Genomic DNA, 20,475 nt, shown 5'->3' with positions numbered 1-20,475 from the left:
CTTTAGAGGTGCTTTTACGCAAGCAAGACGAGTGTTTGTCCTGTTTGCACTGAGCTAAGCTCACTGGTTCCAGCCACACATCTACAAACATGTGTGCTATCAACCTTCTCTTCTCCGTCTCTACAAGAAAACATGTTTCCCAGAATACCATTTAGCAATTAGTCAGTTATTGTTGCTTGTTAACTTTCTGTTAACGAATCATTTCTGCACTGACATTAATCTAAATTGCATCATTAACATTCCACTCAATAAAATACTTTTTATCGGTCGTCTTGCATCCAGTCGTGCCTGTTTGTGACATTAGCAGAGAGGTGAAGATGTGAGAAATAAAAAATTAGAGTGTGACTTCTGTGTTTGTGCTCGGCAGCGACCAGAAATGAAGACAAAACATGTGGGCTGCTGGGAAGATGGGAAGCCGGTGACTCACCTTCGACTGAAGGCAGCTGCCATTTTTTTTTTCCAATCTTGTTCGCCCGTCTGGTTGTGACATCAGCCCATGTCATACCAAGATAATAATGAAAGACAGGCAGAGCTACAAGGCCTTCTCATTACTCCCCAGAGCTACAAATAGATCCTTGACCATGTTCGGAACTGAATGTTGGAACATTTTTTGTGTGATTGAGAATGGCGCTGTGCTGTCTCATGGCCTGAAGGTAAGGAATACGGATCAAGGTAACAACATAGGATAAAGAAATATCCACAGGAGGACACCTCAGTTATAAGGCAGCAGAACCTTTTACCACATCAATAAAATGTACTTAACATGCATTTAGGATGATTAATGGGTCGTTGGAAAAGGGAAAATTCAATCGGGGTGGAGAAATAAGCTTTTCTCTTCATCCTCAAAAGCCCCTTAAATAGCCCCGGATCTAATGATACCAAGACTGAAGCTACGAATGTCCATTAAAAAACATTTTGTCTGATTAATTGATATATTGTTTGGTCTATGCTCATTCTTTCGATTTAAATTAATGCAACATAGATAAAAAAATGGATGCATGGATTAAGCAGTTTAAATTAAAACTGATGTAGGTTAAGTCATTTTTATTGGTCAAACACATGTATAACTTCCCTAAACATTGCTGCAGACCAAGCACAAACTTAACAGCCACGGCCTCCAGCCAGGACACCGCGTCCCACCGCAGAACAAAAACTGCTCAGGAATGGCTTAAGGAAAACGACAAAGAGCTCAAAGCACTTCTCCTGCATTCATGGGATTTACTGGAACAAGATGGATCAGGACCCAAAGGATCCACTGCTGATGTCTCCCACATCCATGCTCCGGGGCTTCAGAGCAGCTTGTTGTGGTTGGTCGGTGTGGCTACCAGTGTCCAGCAGGTGCCTTTACAAAAGGATTCCTGCACACACACAATCTACTCTCGACAATACATTTTGCTTATAGGTGAATGAATCTTCTCGACAGCGGTATAATAACTGAACATTAGCATCCAGCGCAGAGGAATTAGAGGAAAATAGAAGAAATACTTTAGGCTTTTGTAAATTAAATGAAAAAGACTTTGTGTTACAAGGCTTTTTAGAATGAAATTCAAATAAATGTTTTGTCAAACATTTTCAAGGCCTGCAGATACAGTTCCCTGATAAAATATTAGAAAATAGTGAGAAAAAAAAATAAAAGTGCTTCTAAATTTCCAGAAGCCCAAGGTGGTTTCTTAAAATGCCTCATTTTGTTACACTAACAGCACAAAAGACCCAAATATAGTCAGTTCAAGAGACTATAAAACCAGGAAACGCCGGATATTTAAGTCGGAATGAGGAGGAAGTTTACTGTGAATTATCAAAATGATCACATTTGTATTAACAGAATGATCTCTTCTTTCCAAATCTGTCTTTACATTAATGCCAGAAACAAAAAAGGGCTTTAAAAGTTCATTCTTGATTTTGGAAATAGTACTTTGTTTGATGAGCAAATGGAGTCTTCTCAGCTGTAATGGCTCAGTGAAGGTGGAAGACCATGAGATGTAGCTCACGGCTAATAAGTTAATAAGTGGACCTTGAGTTTAAAAAGTTCCAAATCTAGAAAACGGCCAACAGAATTACCACATATTAAGCTACTCATGCAAGTCAATACATTAAATGGAAAATATAAAAAGTCTTTTTCTCACAATCTTCCTCTGACGTTTGGTCGTCATGGTGAATGGAGTTGTAGATTAAAAGTTTATCTACATGATGCTTGTGCTCAGATTTCTTCTTCATTCGCCTGCAGACTTCCTCCAGATGTTTCAGCGCTCCTTCAGTTGTTACCCTGAAGCCAAAGTCTATCCAGTTGCAAAGAACTGTGGCTGTTTGTGTGTTTTCTAGGATGTATTTCATTAATATTGAGTAAATATCTAAAACTCTCGATTTAAATTATGCGAAACGATCTTGTCTTTGATCTGCCTCGATAAGTTTAAGCTGATTTCTGTTTTTGTTTATAACACAGCTTTGAGGATCCATTCTTTCCACTGAAATTTTAGGAAAGGTAAAGTCCTTCTCTAGCTCTTGACGTAACCCCCAAAAGCAAGTCAGCACATTTAATTCCATTTATACAAGTTTATTTTGGCGCGTTCTCACAATATTCCTCTGAAGTAGTTTGGCAGTCAGTGGATTTGTACATTTAAAAGGCGTTTTTTTTTTTTTAACAACGGTTTCCTACTATTAGAAATTAAAAGTATACCTACATGAAGCATACTTCTTCTTCCATAATGCTTGTGCTCAGATTTCTTGTTTATTTGCTTGGAAAATTCCTCCAGATGTTACAGCTCGCCTTCAAGCTACAGTTGTTGCCCCGAGGCCAGAGTCTATCCAGCTGCAAGGCATTGTGGTTGTTGTAGGATTTCATACTTTAACACCGCAGTTTGTTCATACAAAGTTATTTCCTAAAACTCTCAGTATGAATCCTGCCTACAGATCCTGTATTTCTAGGTGAGTTTAAGCTGATTCCTCCTTTTGTTTAAAATACTTTGAGAAACTGATTGTGCAGTAGCGTGTGCTGTTGGTTGTATCAGAAGTATTGGTTTTCATGACGTCCACTGAAATTTTATGAAAGGTCACTTTAAAGTCCCTCTCTTCACTGACGTAACCCCTAAAAACTCACCTTTGTCTATCGGTTTGCCATTACAATAACCCCTTGCTACCATAAAACACTTGGATGTGAGTGTTTCCCAATAGAATACGCACATCTGGTCACCTCTCTCTACAACAAAGCCCCACCCTGTAAGCTGACAGGATTGGTTCCTGAGGTTTATTATATATGAAATCCCAGAAGTCTGAAAATTTTTCCAGACTGCTCTCCATACACGGATATTTGAACATGTCCAGCCATGGCGGTGACTACTTGTTTCATGTCTTCTAGCATATAAAATACAGCATACGGACATGTTAACAAGGTAAAATGCTCGATTTTCACCAGAGGGGGTCTTTACAGACGTCTTATTTGACTGAGAAGTTCACTCTTGACCTTGAAAAACAGCAGCTGTGCTGCTACAAAGTTACCAAAAATGTCTCAAAGGTCAGAAAAGAACTTTAAATCTTATTAATATTTATCATGAGATCTAACATATCAAAACTCTTCCCTGTGCTTACGAATTCTCATTTAAATTCTCTTTGCTTTTTGAGTTTATACTTGGTGTAAAATTGACTTTGAATAAATGAATGAATTTCAAATAATGCAATCTGGACAGAGGAGAGAAAGCTGTTCATACTTATTACCGAGCTGCAACCATCATCGGATGCAAGATTTTGCTCCTCATGTTTATTTTTGTCTTTTCACTCGGAGTTGCAGAAAAAGCTAAATCTAAATTAGTAGTAAGAACAATAAGCAAGCACCGCCGAGCATGATTTATGCCACAGTTGCAGATGTTGCAGATGAGAATGAAAATCTGTGACTGCTAAAATTACTATTATCATTCCTGCGAATGATTGACGTAACAAAGGCTCGCTGACAGGCGAGCAGCTGGAAATCCAGAGTTTCCATGGAAATTGGACAACCTGTCAGGCACACACTGTCTCCAAACGGCGCCCGTGTGTGTGTGTTTGTGCGTAAATCATTAAATTTTGCAGGCTGCCACATGGGGCTCATGTCGGCGCCGTTCCACTTCTAAGGACAACAAGCATATGTGTGCGCGCTTACGGGTGAACGCTAACGCCGCTCGCTGTTTGAGCAACCTGTGTGACATGTGCACAGCATCCTCCTCGACTCCTCAGCCTCCAATCCGTCTGCCTCTTTAGAGAAGGCTGCTCTAATATTGTCCTGTCACTGGTTTCTCGCCACCGAGTCAGGTGTGAGAGACTGATCTTCATTAGCATAAGGAAACCATAGTGACAGCAGAGTCGAGGGCCACGATGAAGAGGCAGAGGATATTCAATTCTGTCTGAGTTGTAAAGTAGGGACGAGGGGCAAACAGGATGTGGAGTCCAGTTGTAAGCGGGTTTAAGATCAAACAATTCCATCGGAGGTACTTTTATTTTTACTGCCTCTGCTGCCAGCCTGGTAAACACTGACTGAACATGGAGACTTGGATGTGGTGGCTGCGACGTCGCTTGAAATACAACACTGTAAAAGAAAGAAAACCGCATTAAAAAAAAAAACCTTGCTGGAGTTTTTGAAACACTTCCAGGTAGAAAACAACAGAGCAGGGGTGTAAGTCAACGCAAGCAGCACCGATTTCAAGCGTGCCTTTGTGGTATAAATAAGCTTAGAATATCAGCTCTGGCAGCCATACCTTCAAAAGGTACAGAGGCAAGTCTGGTGTCTTTAAATAATGTTTCTCTACAACACTGTTTAGGAGTAATTAAGCAATGTTTTCAAAGAAAGAGCAACCAATCAGGCAGTTACATTTTGTTGTGATTCAGTGTTTCATGTTTAATCAGCGCATCAGAAACGTCCAGGAAATAAAATGTGCTCTCGTGCAGGAGCAATAAGATCACAGGAAATAAGAAACCGGGAGGGGGGGTGGTGGAAAGGGAAGAAGAAGAAATAAGTGTTGCATAAATAATGTATAAGAAAAGGTACAACGCGGTAGTGGCTGACGCAGCAGCTGCCTCCCGATACATACGGTTTCATTTCTAACTCCATCCATTTTCCACTTCAGCCGCGAGGGAGAGTGGCAGCGGGCAGCCGATGGGCGGGTCCTCATGCCAAAGGAGCAAAGATAAATTACAGCTGGTTCAATCCATATGCTTTGAGCATCAGTCACCCCCCCCATCCTCCAACAATGAGCCTAATGCAGAGTGGTTACACAAGGAGAGAATGGTGAAAAAAAAAGAATGAGATGGAAGCAAACACGTCCCAGCGTAGAGGAGAATCATTTGGGACGGCCGACGGCTTACTAGGTTATCACTCACTTATCGCTGCTGTAGCACGAGACGCAGAAATGGCCGGGGAAATAGCTGTCCATCACCCCGAATACAATCAGCCGAGTACATGGCTGGGGAGCTAATGGATGTTTCCACAGGGAGGGCAATTTAGTGAATGGGAAAGTGGATGGGTCCATCATGCAAGATGGGATTATGTGTGATTGTTATCCTTCACAAGTGTGATATGACGGTCAAGGGGTGTAATGTATATGGACAGGGGAGACATTAAATAGTAATCTCTCCACAGCCCACTCACAGCCAATCAGCCTGCCCTCGTCCCACGTTTTCTTTTTTCTGACTGAGCAGACGTTCTGAGTAGCACTTAAACAAAACGGCTGCTGCTGCTGCTGCCGCTGCTGCTACTGCTGCTGAAATATGCAGAGCAGCACGCTCTCAAAAATAAATTAAATTCTTATCTGCACACTCAGTTCAGTGCATTTTTAACCAAATCAACGCAATTGTGGAATGGCTTGACAAAACACAAGGTTCGGCACACGAGGAAACAAATATGTTGAGGTCGGTTCACATAAAATTGTTGTAAAATGGCTGCAAGACGCACACGTGTCCCTTCACATAAATAGTACATACATGTATCAACAATCATCCCAAAGTTAAAAAACAAGAAAAGAAAAAAAGGCACCAAGAGTATGACGCAGTTTTTTTGCCAAGCAGGTGCTGTGGTGCCTTATATCTTCTTTCCATTTCCAGACACACAAACTTCCCCTGCCCCCTAATATCCCTTCAGTAAAGACTCCCGGTTTTGCAGCTTTACGCTCTCAGATATCCAGCGGTGCAAACGCAGAGGCCTCAGAAGATGTGTTTGAGATGCTTGACGCCGTACGTCTTGAAAAACACCAGGAGGATTAGAGTCCACAGGCCCAGGATGAAGCCATCAGGAGGATGCCAGTCTTTCTGCTTTGGTTTCTGGAAGGGAGGAGGAGGAGGAGGGTGAGGCGGTGGGGGAGGGAGGGAGAGGGGGGAAAGCAGAGGGGAGCAGGGTAAGATTGCAGGTTAGTAATAGTGTGTATATTTCTCCTGTTGAGGCCACCGCTGATTGTTCTGTCATTCACACAGGCAGGCAGGCGCAGAATCGCGCACACACACACACACACACACACACACACACACACACACAGTCGCTTTATCGCTTCGCACACTTTATGTACACTATCTGCTGTCTCACATACACAAACACAAAAGGTTCACACAAAAAAGCGGGTGGTAAAGCTCATCAGTACACCTCCCCTGTCTTGTGTTTGTCCCATTCACTGCCACATCATCACTTTGTGTATGATTATACTTTTAAATCTCGCTCGTATTAAACATGCATCTCACAAGGAGCACATTTATATGCTAATGTGGCTGCAATATTCTGCAGAGAGATGAGATTTAACCTCTAAAAAATCTTCCTAACTCCTCTACTGGCGACAAAGCTATAGATAGGCTGTGAGGATGCACTTAAGAGATTTCTGTTATCCTTCGCTATACAAGCCGCCATTATCCTGTCGGGAAATCACCAGTCAGACAAGGCATCCCCCCCCAAAGCCAAAAACCTCGAGACTTGGCAAAGAGGATGAGCGGCACAGCGAGTGCTCCAAGTCTGGTGGAGTCGCAAACTGTACACACAGCAGCAGCAGGATGGCATATAGTACTGCAAAGCTGCTACACGAGTACTTAGAAAATCCCTGTCTGTGTAGTTTGCCTCAGTGCTGCTATAGTACCCCGTGTACATTTACTCCTCATGAAGCACATCCATATCGGGTTGGCACACACACTCAGCTGCACACTGCAGCAGAGGCTGGAGTCGGGCTGTCAGCAGACTGACAGGCCCTGGAGGATTAAACACTGGTGTGAAAGCCCAATCCACAGTCATTATTACCCACAACCTCACAGCCAGAGCTCGGCCAGAAGACGAGCTCTATCTGCAATAGGAATCAAATAAACCCAATAATAATCAATAATTCTGCAGCTCTATGCAGCACTTTTCTGCATTTTGGTTTTTACATATTTACACTGTGGTTAACTCTGAGTCGCTCTCATCTGCTCAGTTGTAAAAAGCAGTTTGAATTCACCCAACACCACCTGCACAGCGGCAAACAACAGAGAGACAAAATTAGCAACGAAACGGTGACAGGAGTCCAACATCTAGAGAGCGTTTCATTGACGACCAAACGGACGGCGCATGTGGCAGAAACAGGTTTCACTGTGCAGCTTCCAGCAAAACGCAGCTGGAGCAGGAGTTTCTCAGCTCGAGGAAAACTAAATTCTAGAAAAGTAAAAGTCATTTTCTAACTGATTTGAAATCCATGTTCAACCAGATATCCAATGATAACTGTACACCTGGTTCAGGCTGAATATATGTGTGTGTGCCTCATGTGTTTGTCCACCTCGACTCTGGTGACGGCACACCGGCGCTGAAACAAAAGTCTGTTTGCACAATAAAAGGCTGTGAATTAAGAGGCGCGCTCCATCCCTCTCCTTTTATTCAGGATAGTGAATAAATTTGTCCTCTTTTGACTTTGAACAGAGAGTTTCCACTTTAAATTAGGATTTACCCAATACTAGACCGTTCCATTCAAGTTATTGTGTCGTTACCTGAATTTAGTCAACATTTAGCTTGCCGTGGCTTCGGAAAAAAACATGTTATTTTTTAAAGAAGGACATCAAAACATAAAGCCGGGAGACAAATGAATAGAAAAACCAACATCAAGTGTCCTCGTAGGATGTTAGGCCACCATGTGCAGCCTCACTGCTCCTCTCCATTGACTCTCTGAGCTCTACAGGAGGGACGAACACCATTCTTTCAAAAGATTTAGTGTTGTGCTGAATAACTGTTAGGCTGAGATCTGGTGACTGAAGGTCAAAATCACATGATTCACATCATTTTAATCAAACCAGTCGGTGCTCTGTGGACGGACGTCATCCTGGGAGAGACCACAACCACCAGGAGAGAAATGTTTCGTCATAGGACAAATCTGATCATTCAGAACAACTTTGTATTGATTTGAAATGACCCTTCCCTCTCAGAGGATAAGTGGATTCAAATTATTCTAGTAAAATGCTTCCCACAGCTTAACAGATGATCTGTTTGTAGGGTTCAACAGTACAGGTGTTTTCTTTTAATTTGTCCGCATACCGCCAACACACTTGGACAATTTCCTAAAATATCCAACCCTAAATGACATCCACCTGATGGCAGCAAGGGGAACAAAAAGAACATCAGAGGTCCTTTACACAGCAGTGCAACTGCAATAGTACAGCAAGCTCCTTCACTTGTGAACTATAATGTTGTCTGTTGGGAGGCAGAAGACAGACTGCTCTGTTAGAAGGTCGACTCCGTCCACTCCTATACAACTAAACTGCATTCTCATTCACGTTTTGGGGAAAACGTATTTTCTGCCGGATTATGATGTTTTTGACTCATTGCAAATACATTTCCAATCAACATATGTTTGCCATTTGTTTTATTGCTCTATTGTCGCTGGTTTTCAACCAACCAAACTTCGATTAGATGACGTGGGCATAATCCCTCTGGTAACCCGCGGAGGCTAAGTTTCAAATATGTTGCGTTGTGGTCGTATTTTATTTCAAATATGTCACATGTAGTTTTTGTGCCTAAACTTAAGCAAGCTTCTAAAACCAATTCTTTTTTTTTTGGTGAAACTGTCAACCAAAGTGTGACATCTTCCTTACCCTAGCCACTTGGTTGTGTCAGTAAAACAGTGAAAGAAAACCGAAAGGAAGCAAAAGTGTAAACGAAACTTAAGTCTGAGAATATCAGTGATACATTAGATGCACACCTTTGTCTGATGGCTCAAAGCAATGCTGCTGACTTCTGTCGCCATCCTCCCTTTCTACCTTTAAACCTTGTGGCTCCTTCGAACTGGAAGTAGTTGCACCTTCATCACCGCTTTACCCTTGGCTAATAAAATCCATTAATTGATTGTAAACATGCTGTGTAACTGTACAGGAGCATAATCTCTGGGAAACAGGGTTGAGAATTTGCTAACTTTTGCAAACACGTTAGTCATCGCTCCTTTACGGACCACAGATATCTGCATCTGCTCACTAACTTCAGAGCTTTCCTGCTCCGTGCCAACAATAAAACATAATGAAAACAGCTTTTGAGACCCTATTATCGCCAAGCTCCCCATTTTTCCACAAGGTATGCGGGATAATGGTTTAATCGCAAACCCGATCTTGATGATGGACTGGTGGCATTTCAGCTTTTAAAGTGTTCAATTGTCTCGCAATTACACTCTAACAGGCGTCTCATATTTTGCTGATTTTCCCTTTATATAAAAGGCGAGAAGCGCTGAATTGGCGTACGTAGAGTGGAATCCTCTGCTGTATTTGTGTGAGTACACATAAATGAGAGGCTGACACAGAGTACTGTGGCGTGTGTTGAATATGTGCAGTATCTGAAATTACCACCCACTAAGCACCAAATGCCAGTAAAATCTGTCTTTGGCAGCTAAAATCTCAAACACTGGTGTTGACTGTAACATTTGAACACCCCTCATATTGCAATATCAGCATTATAATAAAGGCTCTCTGTTCATGTGCCAGTCGAATCAAAGCTGAAACAGGCCGACTGTAAAGCTCCCGCTACACAACGTGGCCTTATCGCGGCTCGAGGAGAAGAGGTGATGATGAACTTGACCCACTGGATAATAAGGTGCATTAACAAAAAAATCACACTGCACCTGATCCTATTCATGAAACAGCATTCAGAATGGGCATGATTACATGGTTCTTAGAATAATGAATATTAATTGCTTTGCCTGGTGAAAATTGTTCTAATTTCTTATTAGTTTAACAGCTCTTGGTAAGTGAGGCGAAAAGTTAATTTCAGGAAATGTATGTGCGTGTGGCTGAGTGCTCGTGACTCCGTGCAACCTCCCCCTGCGCGGCGCACTGTCTTCTCAAGGCTGTCGCTTCAATCCAAACTCCACATTACGTGACGGCGCTGCCAATTTCTAATGTAGAAAGACCGAGGACAGCAGTAAAATTGGATTACGTCTGACTCCAAATTTATTTAACAGCTCAATCAAGTCAAATCAATAGAGCTCCGCTGCCATCCAGAATGCTAAAGCAGGGACAGCGAAGCTTTGCAGCCCACGTCAGACCTGAGCTCCGGGGTAGTCAGGGCTGCAGGTCCAAGGCAAAGAGCTGCTTATTTAAAGCAGCAGTCACATGGCAGATATTAGCTACGGCATTCTGCTTATATTCAATTTTCCTGCCTGGCAATAACCACAGAGGGCAAATGGATTCAGAGTTTCCATGGACACCAGCATCACGGTTCTGTTTGGGTTTTTGTCATCGTGAAACATGCATCTGCTCCACCTTTCCTTCTCCTTTTCCTTCCCCGCACATACAGTCTTCAGAAGACGGCGCCTGACAGGAACCGAGAGCTCGGCGCTTCAACAGACAGGCTGACTTCAGTGAGCGGCAGAGAAAATGAAGCTCAAGCTATAAAAGGATGTTTTTAGCATCTGAATCAATGGCGCTTTTGTGACAGATTGACAGAAACTACAGGAAACATCTCAGACGACAGATTTCGGTCTCGTTTGTCTGACATCAGACAGACGAGACCAAAAATAGCCGCATGTCAAAGGCTCCCCCCCAAAAAAACCTATTTTCTCATCAGCTACTTACTGTGAATGATGGGCTCTTTTGTGAACACACTATTTTCTGGCAAAGTTAGAACACTTTCATTTATTTTACATGAGTGATTTACATAATGTGAATCAGAGTCGGAGGACAGGTGTGGGTGTTGTTTTTTTTTGCTCATGTGCCAGTGAAGTTGAAAAGCAGAGTTTCTTTTAATGCAAAAGTCTCGATAAATAACGACGTTTTTGTCCCAAATTTAAATCTGTTTAAATCATGGCCGTTGAAACCACGTTTTTTAACAAAAGCCTACATTGCTGTGCTTGCAGAGGCTCGAGTGACAAGATGGAATGCGATTGAGAAAGACCAGCGTGAGTAATGGATGCAGCATTTCTAAGGCCTGTCAGGGACTAAAACATTGCATTGCAGTTTATAACACTGTGAGAAAGGATCGTACAATTCACCGCAACAACAATTTGATCCTCCGTCTCTGAGACTGCAAGGTTAACATTAACCTATGAAACCCACATTACAAAATAACGCAGCGGAAACTGTGCAATTGCTCGTATTCGACTGACCAGAGCAGTGTGTTGTGGCGAGTTACTGTCGATTCAAGTTTCCTTTTGTTCCTCGAATGAAAGCGAGGTGAAGGGGTGATCTGTGTGTTTCGATGCAGTGCTGTTGAGTGTAAACAAAGCCGGATTTGTCAGCTGCACAAAGCTCTGAGCAACAATAAAGTAGGTTCCTGGCAAACAAAGAAACTTTCTGTATTAGTTTGGTAGCAGGAGATATTAATTGCAAACTTGGTTCTGCAATAGCATGCTGTTAGATACCAGGCTACTGGTTTCCAAATTGTGACTCACGACTGCAAATGATAATGGGAGGGGTGAAAAGACGGCAAATTAGGGGCAAAAACAGCTGTAATAATAACTCTAAGGAGTGTAACAGTAGACAAAATTCACGGTTTGGAGTGTAGCTTGGCTTGGAAGTCACGGTTCAACGATACAGCAAAGAAAACAAAACATAAACTAGCCGTTTTTTAGTTGGTTATTCTGATTAACGCAAATGCTCTTAAGTGTCTAATTGGGAATAATTCTTATAGTTAAGGTACTAAATAAAAAAGAAATAAGTTGCTGCCCAGCTAGAGTCTAAAATGAATCCAATAAAAATGTCAATAAAGACAAGCACAACATACTTATAATCAATCACTGAAGGAGCTGCTCTTAATCTCATTGTACATGTGTATAGTGACAATAAAGGCATTCCATTCTTTTCTATAATCAACCTAAACCTAACCGTTAAAGCCAGCAGTTCAGTTTCAGCTCTCAAAGTTCCACAAAGCAACGCTAACCGTCCACTTCATCTCATCTCGTTTGAATTGTCCCCGGACTAAACTGTGCTCACATCCTGTTCAGTGGGAGCTCCACATGGCGGCCGCTCCATTTACCCGTACAGTGTGAGCAGAGAAAGCACCGGTTCAGAGGTGGAGGAGTAAAACGTGTCGTGGTGGTGAACACATTGTGTAAGGTTTGTACAAATCTCACACACTCTGCCAGCTTTCAAAGCCAACAGCACAAACGCTGCTGACAGACAACAACTGGTGTCCTGCCAAGACGCTGAAGGTGGAACTTACTTCCAAGAGTAACTCTTTGGATCTGATGGCATGTCGGAAATTAGAAGCAAGTGTGTGTCCGAGTAGGACATTTTAACTATGAGTCTACAAGTATTTAATTGAAATGTACAATCATAAAGGTAAAATATTGTGATGGTTTTTGCGTAGGAGCGTGAAAACCACACTAATAAACCGTACTGATGGGTGTCCCAATAGCTCGCCTGATTTGTACTGGATTCCAATCCATCCCACGTCATTCCTCTACTGCTGGAAAATACCCAAAGTCTGTACAGAAGCTTTGAAAAGGATGTTCTCTGAGCCTTCAGTGTGTCATTGGTTGGAGCCATACTGTCGGCCTCAACATTCAAATCACAAGATTTAGTGAGAACAAAGACTGGACAGGGTGAATGTACACAAAGTCTGCAAAGGATGATCACACACAATGTGGCAACACATCACAGGAAGTGAGAGTCAAGTGATAATAACACTTTAGGAAAGCCTATGATGTATGTTGGGTACGTCATTGAAGTTATCTAAGGTAATGTGACGACCGTATTCCACCTCGAGACCTCTCTGTGCAACCAATCTACAAATGGACCAATGAACACCAATATTACTCATATTTCTTTACTCCATCGTTCTGCCCTGTAGCAGAATTTCGTGTGCTTCAGTGCCCCCTGCTGATTTTTTTGTGAAAGTTATGTTAGAGAAGGGGCTTTTCGTATACCAGTTTTAGCGTTGGTCAGGCCATGAGCGAAGCTGGGTGCTGCTTCTCCTGCTGTAGTTTTTCCTTTCCATGTTGTGGCCTTGGATGGTACTTTTCTGGAAGTACGTCATCTGTTTGACTTTGTTTAGCTACAGGCAACAATTATAGTTGCTCTGCTTTTGTTATGAAGCCCTAGAAGTTGGTTAATTGATCGTTTTTAGCGTGTTCTTATATTAGTCACGTATTGGTTATGTTCTGATGTCCATTTATCACTTGTGTTTTTGATGCAGTTCTACGATGCAAATAACGTGAGTCTTCATTGACAAGAGAACTTCCCCCTTGGGTTGTGAACAATCGCACTGTTAGCTCGCTCTCTACCTACGAATAGCGTAAAACTCGTAGGGAGGACAGTGTAGTTATAATAATTTACTATGAGAATAATTCAGGGAGCATGGTAATCTGATAAAAAATACACCAAACCAATGTCTTTAGCTAAAGAAATGGTTCAGGATGTTTTTCTTACACAACATGCTTTCACCTTTTCAAGCCCATAAAAATCCAGACACATCTGAGAAGGTGAGAAAAAAAGAATTTGGTTGAACTGGTCTCAACTCAAGTCCATGTGAAAGCACTTACGGCACGTCTACAGTGAAAAACTTTCTGTCAGGTTTTCCAGTCTGCAGAGTTTGACAGAACAAATTTGCTCCTATTTTAATCAGCTCTCTTCATATGCAGCACAATGGCTCACATTTTGCAAGCCAAAGAACGCTTTAATGTTTCAAGTGTATTTTGTCTGCATTTTATTCATGTAACTACAGCGAATGTCTGCGGGGCTGTTAAAACTTAGGTGACCTACAGCTTAACATTGCTCCTGAAGTGAAGTTTGTATTTGAGGAGATACAAAGCATACAATTATTTTAATTTTAAAGTCTATATAATTCTGCAATTGCAACTTCCATTAATTGAATAGCAAACAGAACTATAACATTGTTCCATTCAGACATAGCCTAATGCAACTTTATACCTGAATGAACGCACCTCGACCTTCAAACCACTGGTAAAACTATTTATTATCCAAAATCAAGCTTACTGCTTTAAAAAAAAAAAAAAAAAGCGAGCACATTATGCAGCCATGTTGGAGGCTTTTGATTTCTTGCTAACACTACGAGCTGAATCCTCAGTTTTAAAGACTGGCCAATTTGTGACCTGCCTGTTTTAGCTCAGTTGAAGACGCATCTCCCTTAAATTGGCATTAATTCTGCCAGCGTGCTTCAGTTGTCGTCCTCCTTGTCTTTCGGACAAACAGATCGAGTTACAGCTACAGGATCTCTCACATCGACACATGAATACTGATCTGCCAGCTCGAACTTCCACCGATTTCAAAATGCATAGATTCAGTGCAAATCACATTCAGATTGTTGTGTTGTCCTGTTCTCATTTCACTGCAAGCATCAGATCTGTGTTACATAACAAAATGTGAGTCGGGATACACTTCCAGCTGCAGCCGTGGTGACAAAGTGGCCGTCAGGGAGACGGGGTGAGGGGTTGAGGGTCGAACACCTGGAGGACGAAGCAGAGCCCGGCCAGAGGAGAGCTGACTGGGACAGTGTGGCCATCGGGGGCAGTTGACCTCCCTGACAATGGCAGGCGGAGGTGTGCGTGACCGCAGCCCTTTAATGGTGTGCACGTATATGTGTGTGTGTCTGTATGTGTGTGTGTTGAAGAGGCAGCCTCTCGGGTAAAGAAGAGCAAAGAGAGATGGATCGACTGTGACAAGATGCCACGTCAGCACAGCCGGCAGAGAGAGGAGCATATGTCAAGAGTGAAGTGAAGGCGGAGGGATGTTAGAAGAAAAATAGGTGACATAAAGTTAGAGGAAAGGACGTGATACCGACACGTTTTCACCAGAGGACTGGGTTTTATCAAACAAATAGCCAATAATTTTATTTTTTTTTAAATAAAAGCACATTTTTGATAAGGATGCCTTAAATAATTAAGAATTGGATCCGATGCATGAGCTGAGAAGAACATTTTACAGCTATAACTGTCTTTTGGACAGCCTATGTAATGGACACACTCGTACTGAATGACCATCTAGCCACAACATATTGTGTAGATTTCCCTCGTGTCACCAAAAAAGCTCTGAGCCACCGAGGCCTGGCCTTACAGACCTCACAAGGTGTCCTGTGTTTGAAGGAACCAAGACCTTTGCAGCAGATCCTTTAAGTTCATGGATGGAACTTGTTTTTCATCCAACCGACACTCAACCAGATTGAGATCCAGGGAATTTGGAGGCCAAGTAGACACCTTTAACGGTTTGTCATGTTCCTCCAAACACTCCTGAACTATGTTTGCTGTGTGGCAGCAGCATTGGCCTGCTGAAAGACATCGCTGCCATCAGGGAACACTGTTTTCATAAAAGGTTGTGCATGACATTTAAGTAGGCAGCACATGTCAAAATAACAGGAACTTAGGACGTGAAGACCAAGGAACTTTTTGTGAATCTGTTTCATGAATCAGGTGTGTGGGAGAGAGACGAACGTAAGAAAAGGTTAAAAAATACACTAACTTGCAAAGAACACGTCTGTACAATGTTTAAGTGCACATGTATCTGGCAAATGGTTATGTACAAAAACATATTTACAGAGAATGAGAATCGCAATTATTAAATCAAATGCCTAAAATAGTTTAAATAGTTTACAGAGACTGTGTAAAATCTTTGATTATGAATATTTAAAACCTCCAAGGGCCAAAATCGCGTTCTTAAAAAAAACTTGGACTTACAGACTAGATATGTAGATGAACCTGCAACTGAATAAATTCTACAAAATACACAAACTAAGCAGATAACAGTAAACATAGCAAAGAGGAAAGATTAGCATCAGTAATAAATCATCTCAGAAATAAGTTTTAATAAACTTGATCAGCATCTCAGGCTGCAGAAACCATGCAGCATCATCATATTCATATATAACTGAACACAATCAACGGGTCACAATGGTAAATAAACCTGGTAATAAGTATGGATATTCAGGTATCCTTAGGTATCTGAGACTGTCTGGAACTGGACAAGGAACTCAAATAGATTAAGGTTTAGTAAACCAAAAGGGGACATGCATCACAATCTACTGAACATATATACACAGATAAAACCAGTAGTTTACATAGACTGTATAAAAACACTTAAAACATTTATTTTTTACTTTTTATTTTTTAAATGTCTGACATTAAATCAGACTAAACTTTTCCTGTTTTAGGTCAGTTAGGATTACCAAAATTATTTCTATTTGCTAAAAGCCAGAATTATGAGAGAGAGAGAACTTTATAGAGAATCTTTTCTTAAAAAGAAGCCATCCTTGTTGGAGAGTGACTGCAACTCTACAACCAATGAATTTAGCCCACATACTACAGGAAGGGATAAATTACAAAGCCTCATTCCACTGAATGAAAACTTTAAATCACACACAAAAAGTAAGAATCTTAAATATATCACAAAAATAGTTTACAGTGGCTGGGTAAAATCGTACCATATCAATATTTAAACCCCTCAAAGGGCCAAAACTGCACTTTCCAAAAAAAAACAAAAAACCCAAAAACAGACCTTCAGGCTGCATGTGGATTAACCTGCAAGTGCAAAGAAGAAAGTCCACAAAGTCCACAAACTACACAGATACCAGTAAACATGGCAAAGAGGAAAGGTTAGCCATCAATAATAAATCATCTTAAGAATACATTTACTTGAGATCCTCCTTAGCACAATATAGATAAAGTCAGCAACTGAATCTGCAGAATTCATTCAACATTAATGTATAGAAATGAGCACAATCAGTCAACAGGCCAGCACACTGGTGATTGCACCTATATTAAGTGCACATATTCCTATGTATCTGAGACTGTCTGCAACTGGACAAGGAACCCCAAAGAATTCATATTTAGGAAAGAAAAAAAAAGGGGGGGGAGGGGGACATGCTAATAACAATCTACCAAATTTACATCTAACGTGTCGGAAATCATAGGAAAATGCCAAGAAGCAGATCATCACTCAGTCCCTTAGGAGTGAATGTTTGAAGAGAGTAAATCCAGTCAGCTTCATGCTGTTTGAGTATGTTATCATGGTCCTAGCCACTTGGAGTCTAATGAAGACCTGGTACGGAAATGTTAGGAATGAATGTAGTTTTGTAAGTCAACAGTGTGCAGGAGTCTTTGTGAAACTTTAGGACCCAAGGACATTTTCCAGAGCATCACACGGCCTCTGCCAGCTTGCCTTATTTCACATGCTGCCGTATCTTCCCCAGGTAAGCAACGCACTCACATCTGGCCGTCGTTAGAAAGGAATAAAAAAGACCAGACCACTTTCTTCCATTGAACTATGGTCCATTGGCACAAGGTGTCAACATGGACACTGACTGGCCTGCAGCTACCTGCAGCAGGCTGTACAGCACTGTGTGTTCTCACACTTTTCTATTATAGACAGCATTAAGGTTTCCAGGAGTTTGTAGCTCCTTTGTGAGATCAGACCACACGGGTCGGCCTTCACACCTCACATGCATTAGCAAGCTTTGGGCACCAGTGACCATGTCTTTGGTTCACCGGTTGTCCTTCCTCACATCACTACTGGCAAATACTAACTACTAAAGTAAAACTACATCTCGCATCATCAGTTTTAAAAGTCATTTAAATCTTTACACTGAACATTTTTCGTACATCTAATATATCAACTTTAACAACTGGGTGTGCACTGGTTCATCTCAATACATCCCAGCCCTTGATGGGTGCCACTGGATTGATACACCTGCTGGTGGTTTTGAGTTGTGGCTGATCCATGTATGAGCTCAGTTAAGAAAACAGGTGCACAGAGTCAGGAATTTTTCTTAATTCATTTGGGAGAATTTTATCTATAATACTATGTCACACTTGTCACCCTATTGATCATAAAGCAAACTGCCCGGAAACACAACCACACGAGGGGATTCTTTTGTCATTTCCTCTGAAATGCTGCCTTGTTTCTGCCATTAAATGTTTCTGCACTGACATTTCTTGCTAATTTTAAGTTGACATATACACAAATACCACAATTTAATTAATTTGGAACTACTTTAGCTCAAAGCTAGCTTCCCAAGAGTCCAAATATTTCTGCACTAACTTTAATTTCGCTGATATAACAGTCGGACCGTTTCATTAGATCTTGTCTACAACACAAAGCATTGTAAAAACATTCCCACTGCAAGTTTTCATTGTCCCAAGGACCAAGATCAATTTGCTTGTTTTGTCCAAGTCCCACAGAAATTCGATTCACATTCATATACAAGAGAGATAAGCCGCAAATCCTCAAAGCAAATTTGAGAGGCTGGAACCAACAGATGTCGGAAATTTTTGTGTGATAACAGATTAGTCACTGAAGTAGTTTATCAAAAAATTATTAATTTTCTGTGACTCAACTAATTGCTTAAATGACAAACTGATAGAGCCCTCAAACTACTTTTTTTTAACAAGCAAGAAATTTCTGTTCAGACACGCATGAGTTTTTATTCCCCACAGGAATAAAAAAAACAAACAAAAAAAAAACAATGCAGCTCTTTCAGAAAAGGAAACACAGATATGAAGGAGGCGGAGGATGAAACCACAGGGCACAGGAGTAAGAGAGCGAGAGAGCAGCAGAAAAGCGACAAGCACTCGCTGACCTTCGCTGACAGAAACATTAACGCCACCAAGAAGGACAGAGGCCTACACTCAAGTATCATTACACACGCATTGTGTTGCGTATTCAATTCACTGGTAAAATCAATTAACGGCTACCCATCTGATTGATTGGAGCTAATTAACATGACCACCCGGGATGCTAATGGTCGTTCAGGGACGTTCTGAAACGCACTTGCACTCCAAGGTCAAAACCGCAGCAAAATTTATGTTGTGCGGAGCCACATGAAGGAACAGCAGCCGTCGTGCACTGCCAGGACACGTCACCGTAGCGCCTTGACATTTAAGCCCTCGGCAAGTGCTGAGACAGTCAAAGCAGTGGGTGCATTATCCTCTCGTAAAGCACGTTTTGCTTTTTCTAGAGGATATTATTCATAATTATTGAGCATCAAAGTGAATCCCAACTGAAATTTGATGAAACAGAAATTGTCGGCGTGGGTTTGGCCTGTGATCCGCACAATCCCAACATCCACTTTTCAAAAAGTGTCATTGTTGGAGCCTGAACGAGGGTAGGAGGATTTGGCCGGGGACAGGAGGGAGGTGAAGCATTAATTTTCACTGTTTCCATTTTCAATTCTCTGGAGCCATATGGGGTGGCGTCAAGCTGGCAAAAGAACAAATAACAATTTGACGCCAGAGACCAGGACTCACAGCAGCGAGGGAGGGGAGAAAGAAAAACACACAGACGAAGGCGGGGGGAGAAAAAAAAAGAGAGAGCGAGGATGTCTTCTAGTTATTTCCAGAACTGTACATATTGTGATTAGGCCCTGGCGACAGGATGAGATGTGTGAAGTTGGAAGGAGAAGGTTGCAGGACGAGGGGACTCACCCTGTCACCACCAGCGAGACAACTGCCACCGGTGACAGGGCATTAATCAACTCCACACATACACACTTCCACATACACAATGAGGAGAAGTCTGTATACAGCACAGCCTTATATATACACTGTCAGTCACTCTGATGACTTTTCTATTTACAAGCCGTTGCCTGGTCTACTAGCAAATGGAAAAATGGCTTTCTCAAAAGATAAAGTATGACAATTTGTTTTTGTTGGTAGCACAACTGAAATCAGCCACAGACCACTTGGAAACATTTTAGGCATCAAATCTTATGAGATTCAATCTCATTTAATTCCTCAGATGAGTGCATCTGATCAGCGACAACACAGAGCGCCGCCACAGCGATACGAAGACGGTAAAAGATATCTCAGAGAGCACTGTAGACCACATGACAACCAATCAAAAAAAAGAGAGCTGTCAGTCGGCTTGATTGGCATTGGTCAGTCTGCTGCAGTGCACATGAACTATGAAGAAAAGGAAAGTGATGACTCAGTCCGTCAGGGCTCCCATCTTCAACCCAGCAGGAGTGCTAGCCCATAATCGAAATCTCTGCCAGGGGTCGCCGGGCTGACGAGTGTGTGTTGTACGTGTGGCTGCATTTTTTAAAAATAGAGGATGAACAGAAGTACAACAAAGAGAAAAAAAAAAAAAAAA

The 20,475-nt window shown here is 41.8% G+C and overlaps 1 protein-coding gene across 1 annotated transcript in view; it reads right to left on the bottom strand.

Annotated features, from left to right (window-relative positions):
* Window positions 1-4,830: 4,830 nt before the first annotated feature.
* pigk (phosphatidylinositol glycan anchor biosynthesis, class K) overlaps window positions 4,831-20,475 on the bottom strand; it is a 41,444-nt gene continuing 25,799 nt past the window's right edge. Inside the window, exon 11 of the mRNA XM_008299483.1 lies at window positions 4,831-6,279. Within this exon, the coding sequence (XP_008297705.1) occupies window positions 6,163-6,279 (117 nt within the window). The 3' untranslated portion in view covers window positions 4,831-6,162. The remainder of the gene's footprint in view (window positions 6,280-20,475) is intronic.

The sequence above is a fragment of the Stegastes partitus genome, unplaced genomic scaffold, assembly GCF_000690725.1.
Source record: "Stegastes partitus isolate 25-593 unplaced genomic scaffold, Stegastes_partitus-1.0.2 Scaffold1422, whole genome shotgun sequence".
Lineage (NCBI taxonomy): Eukaryota > Metazoa > Chordata > Actinopteri > Pomacentridae > Stegastes > Stegastes partitus.
The sequence above is the reverse complement of the archived record's forward strand: the minus strand, read 5'-3'. Positions and strand labels throughout refer to the sequence as shown.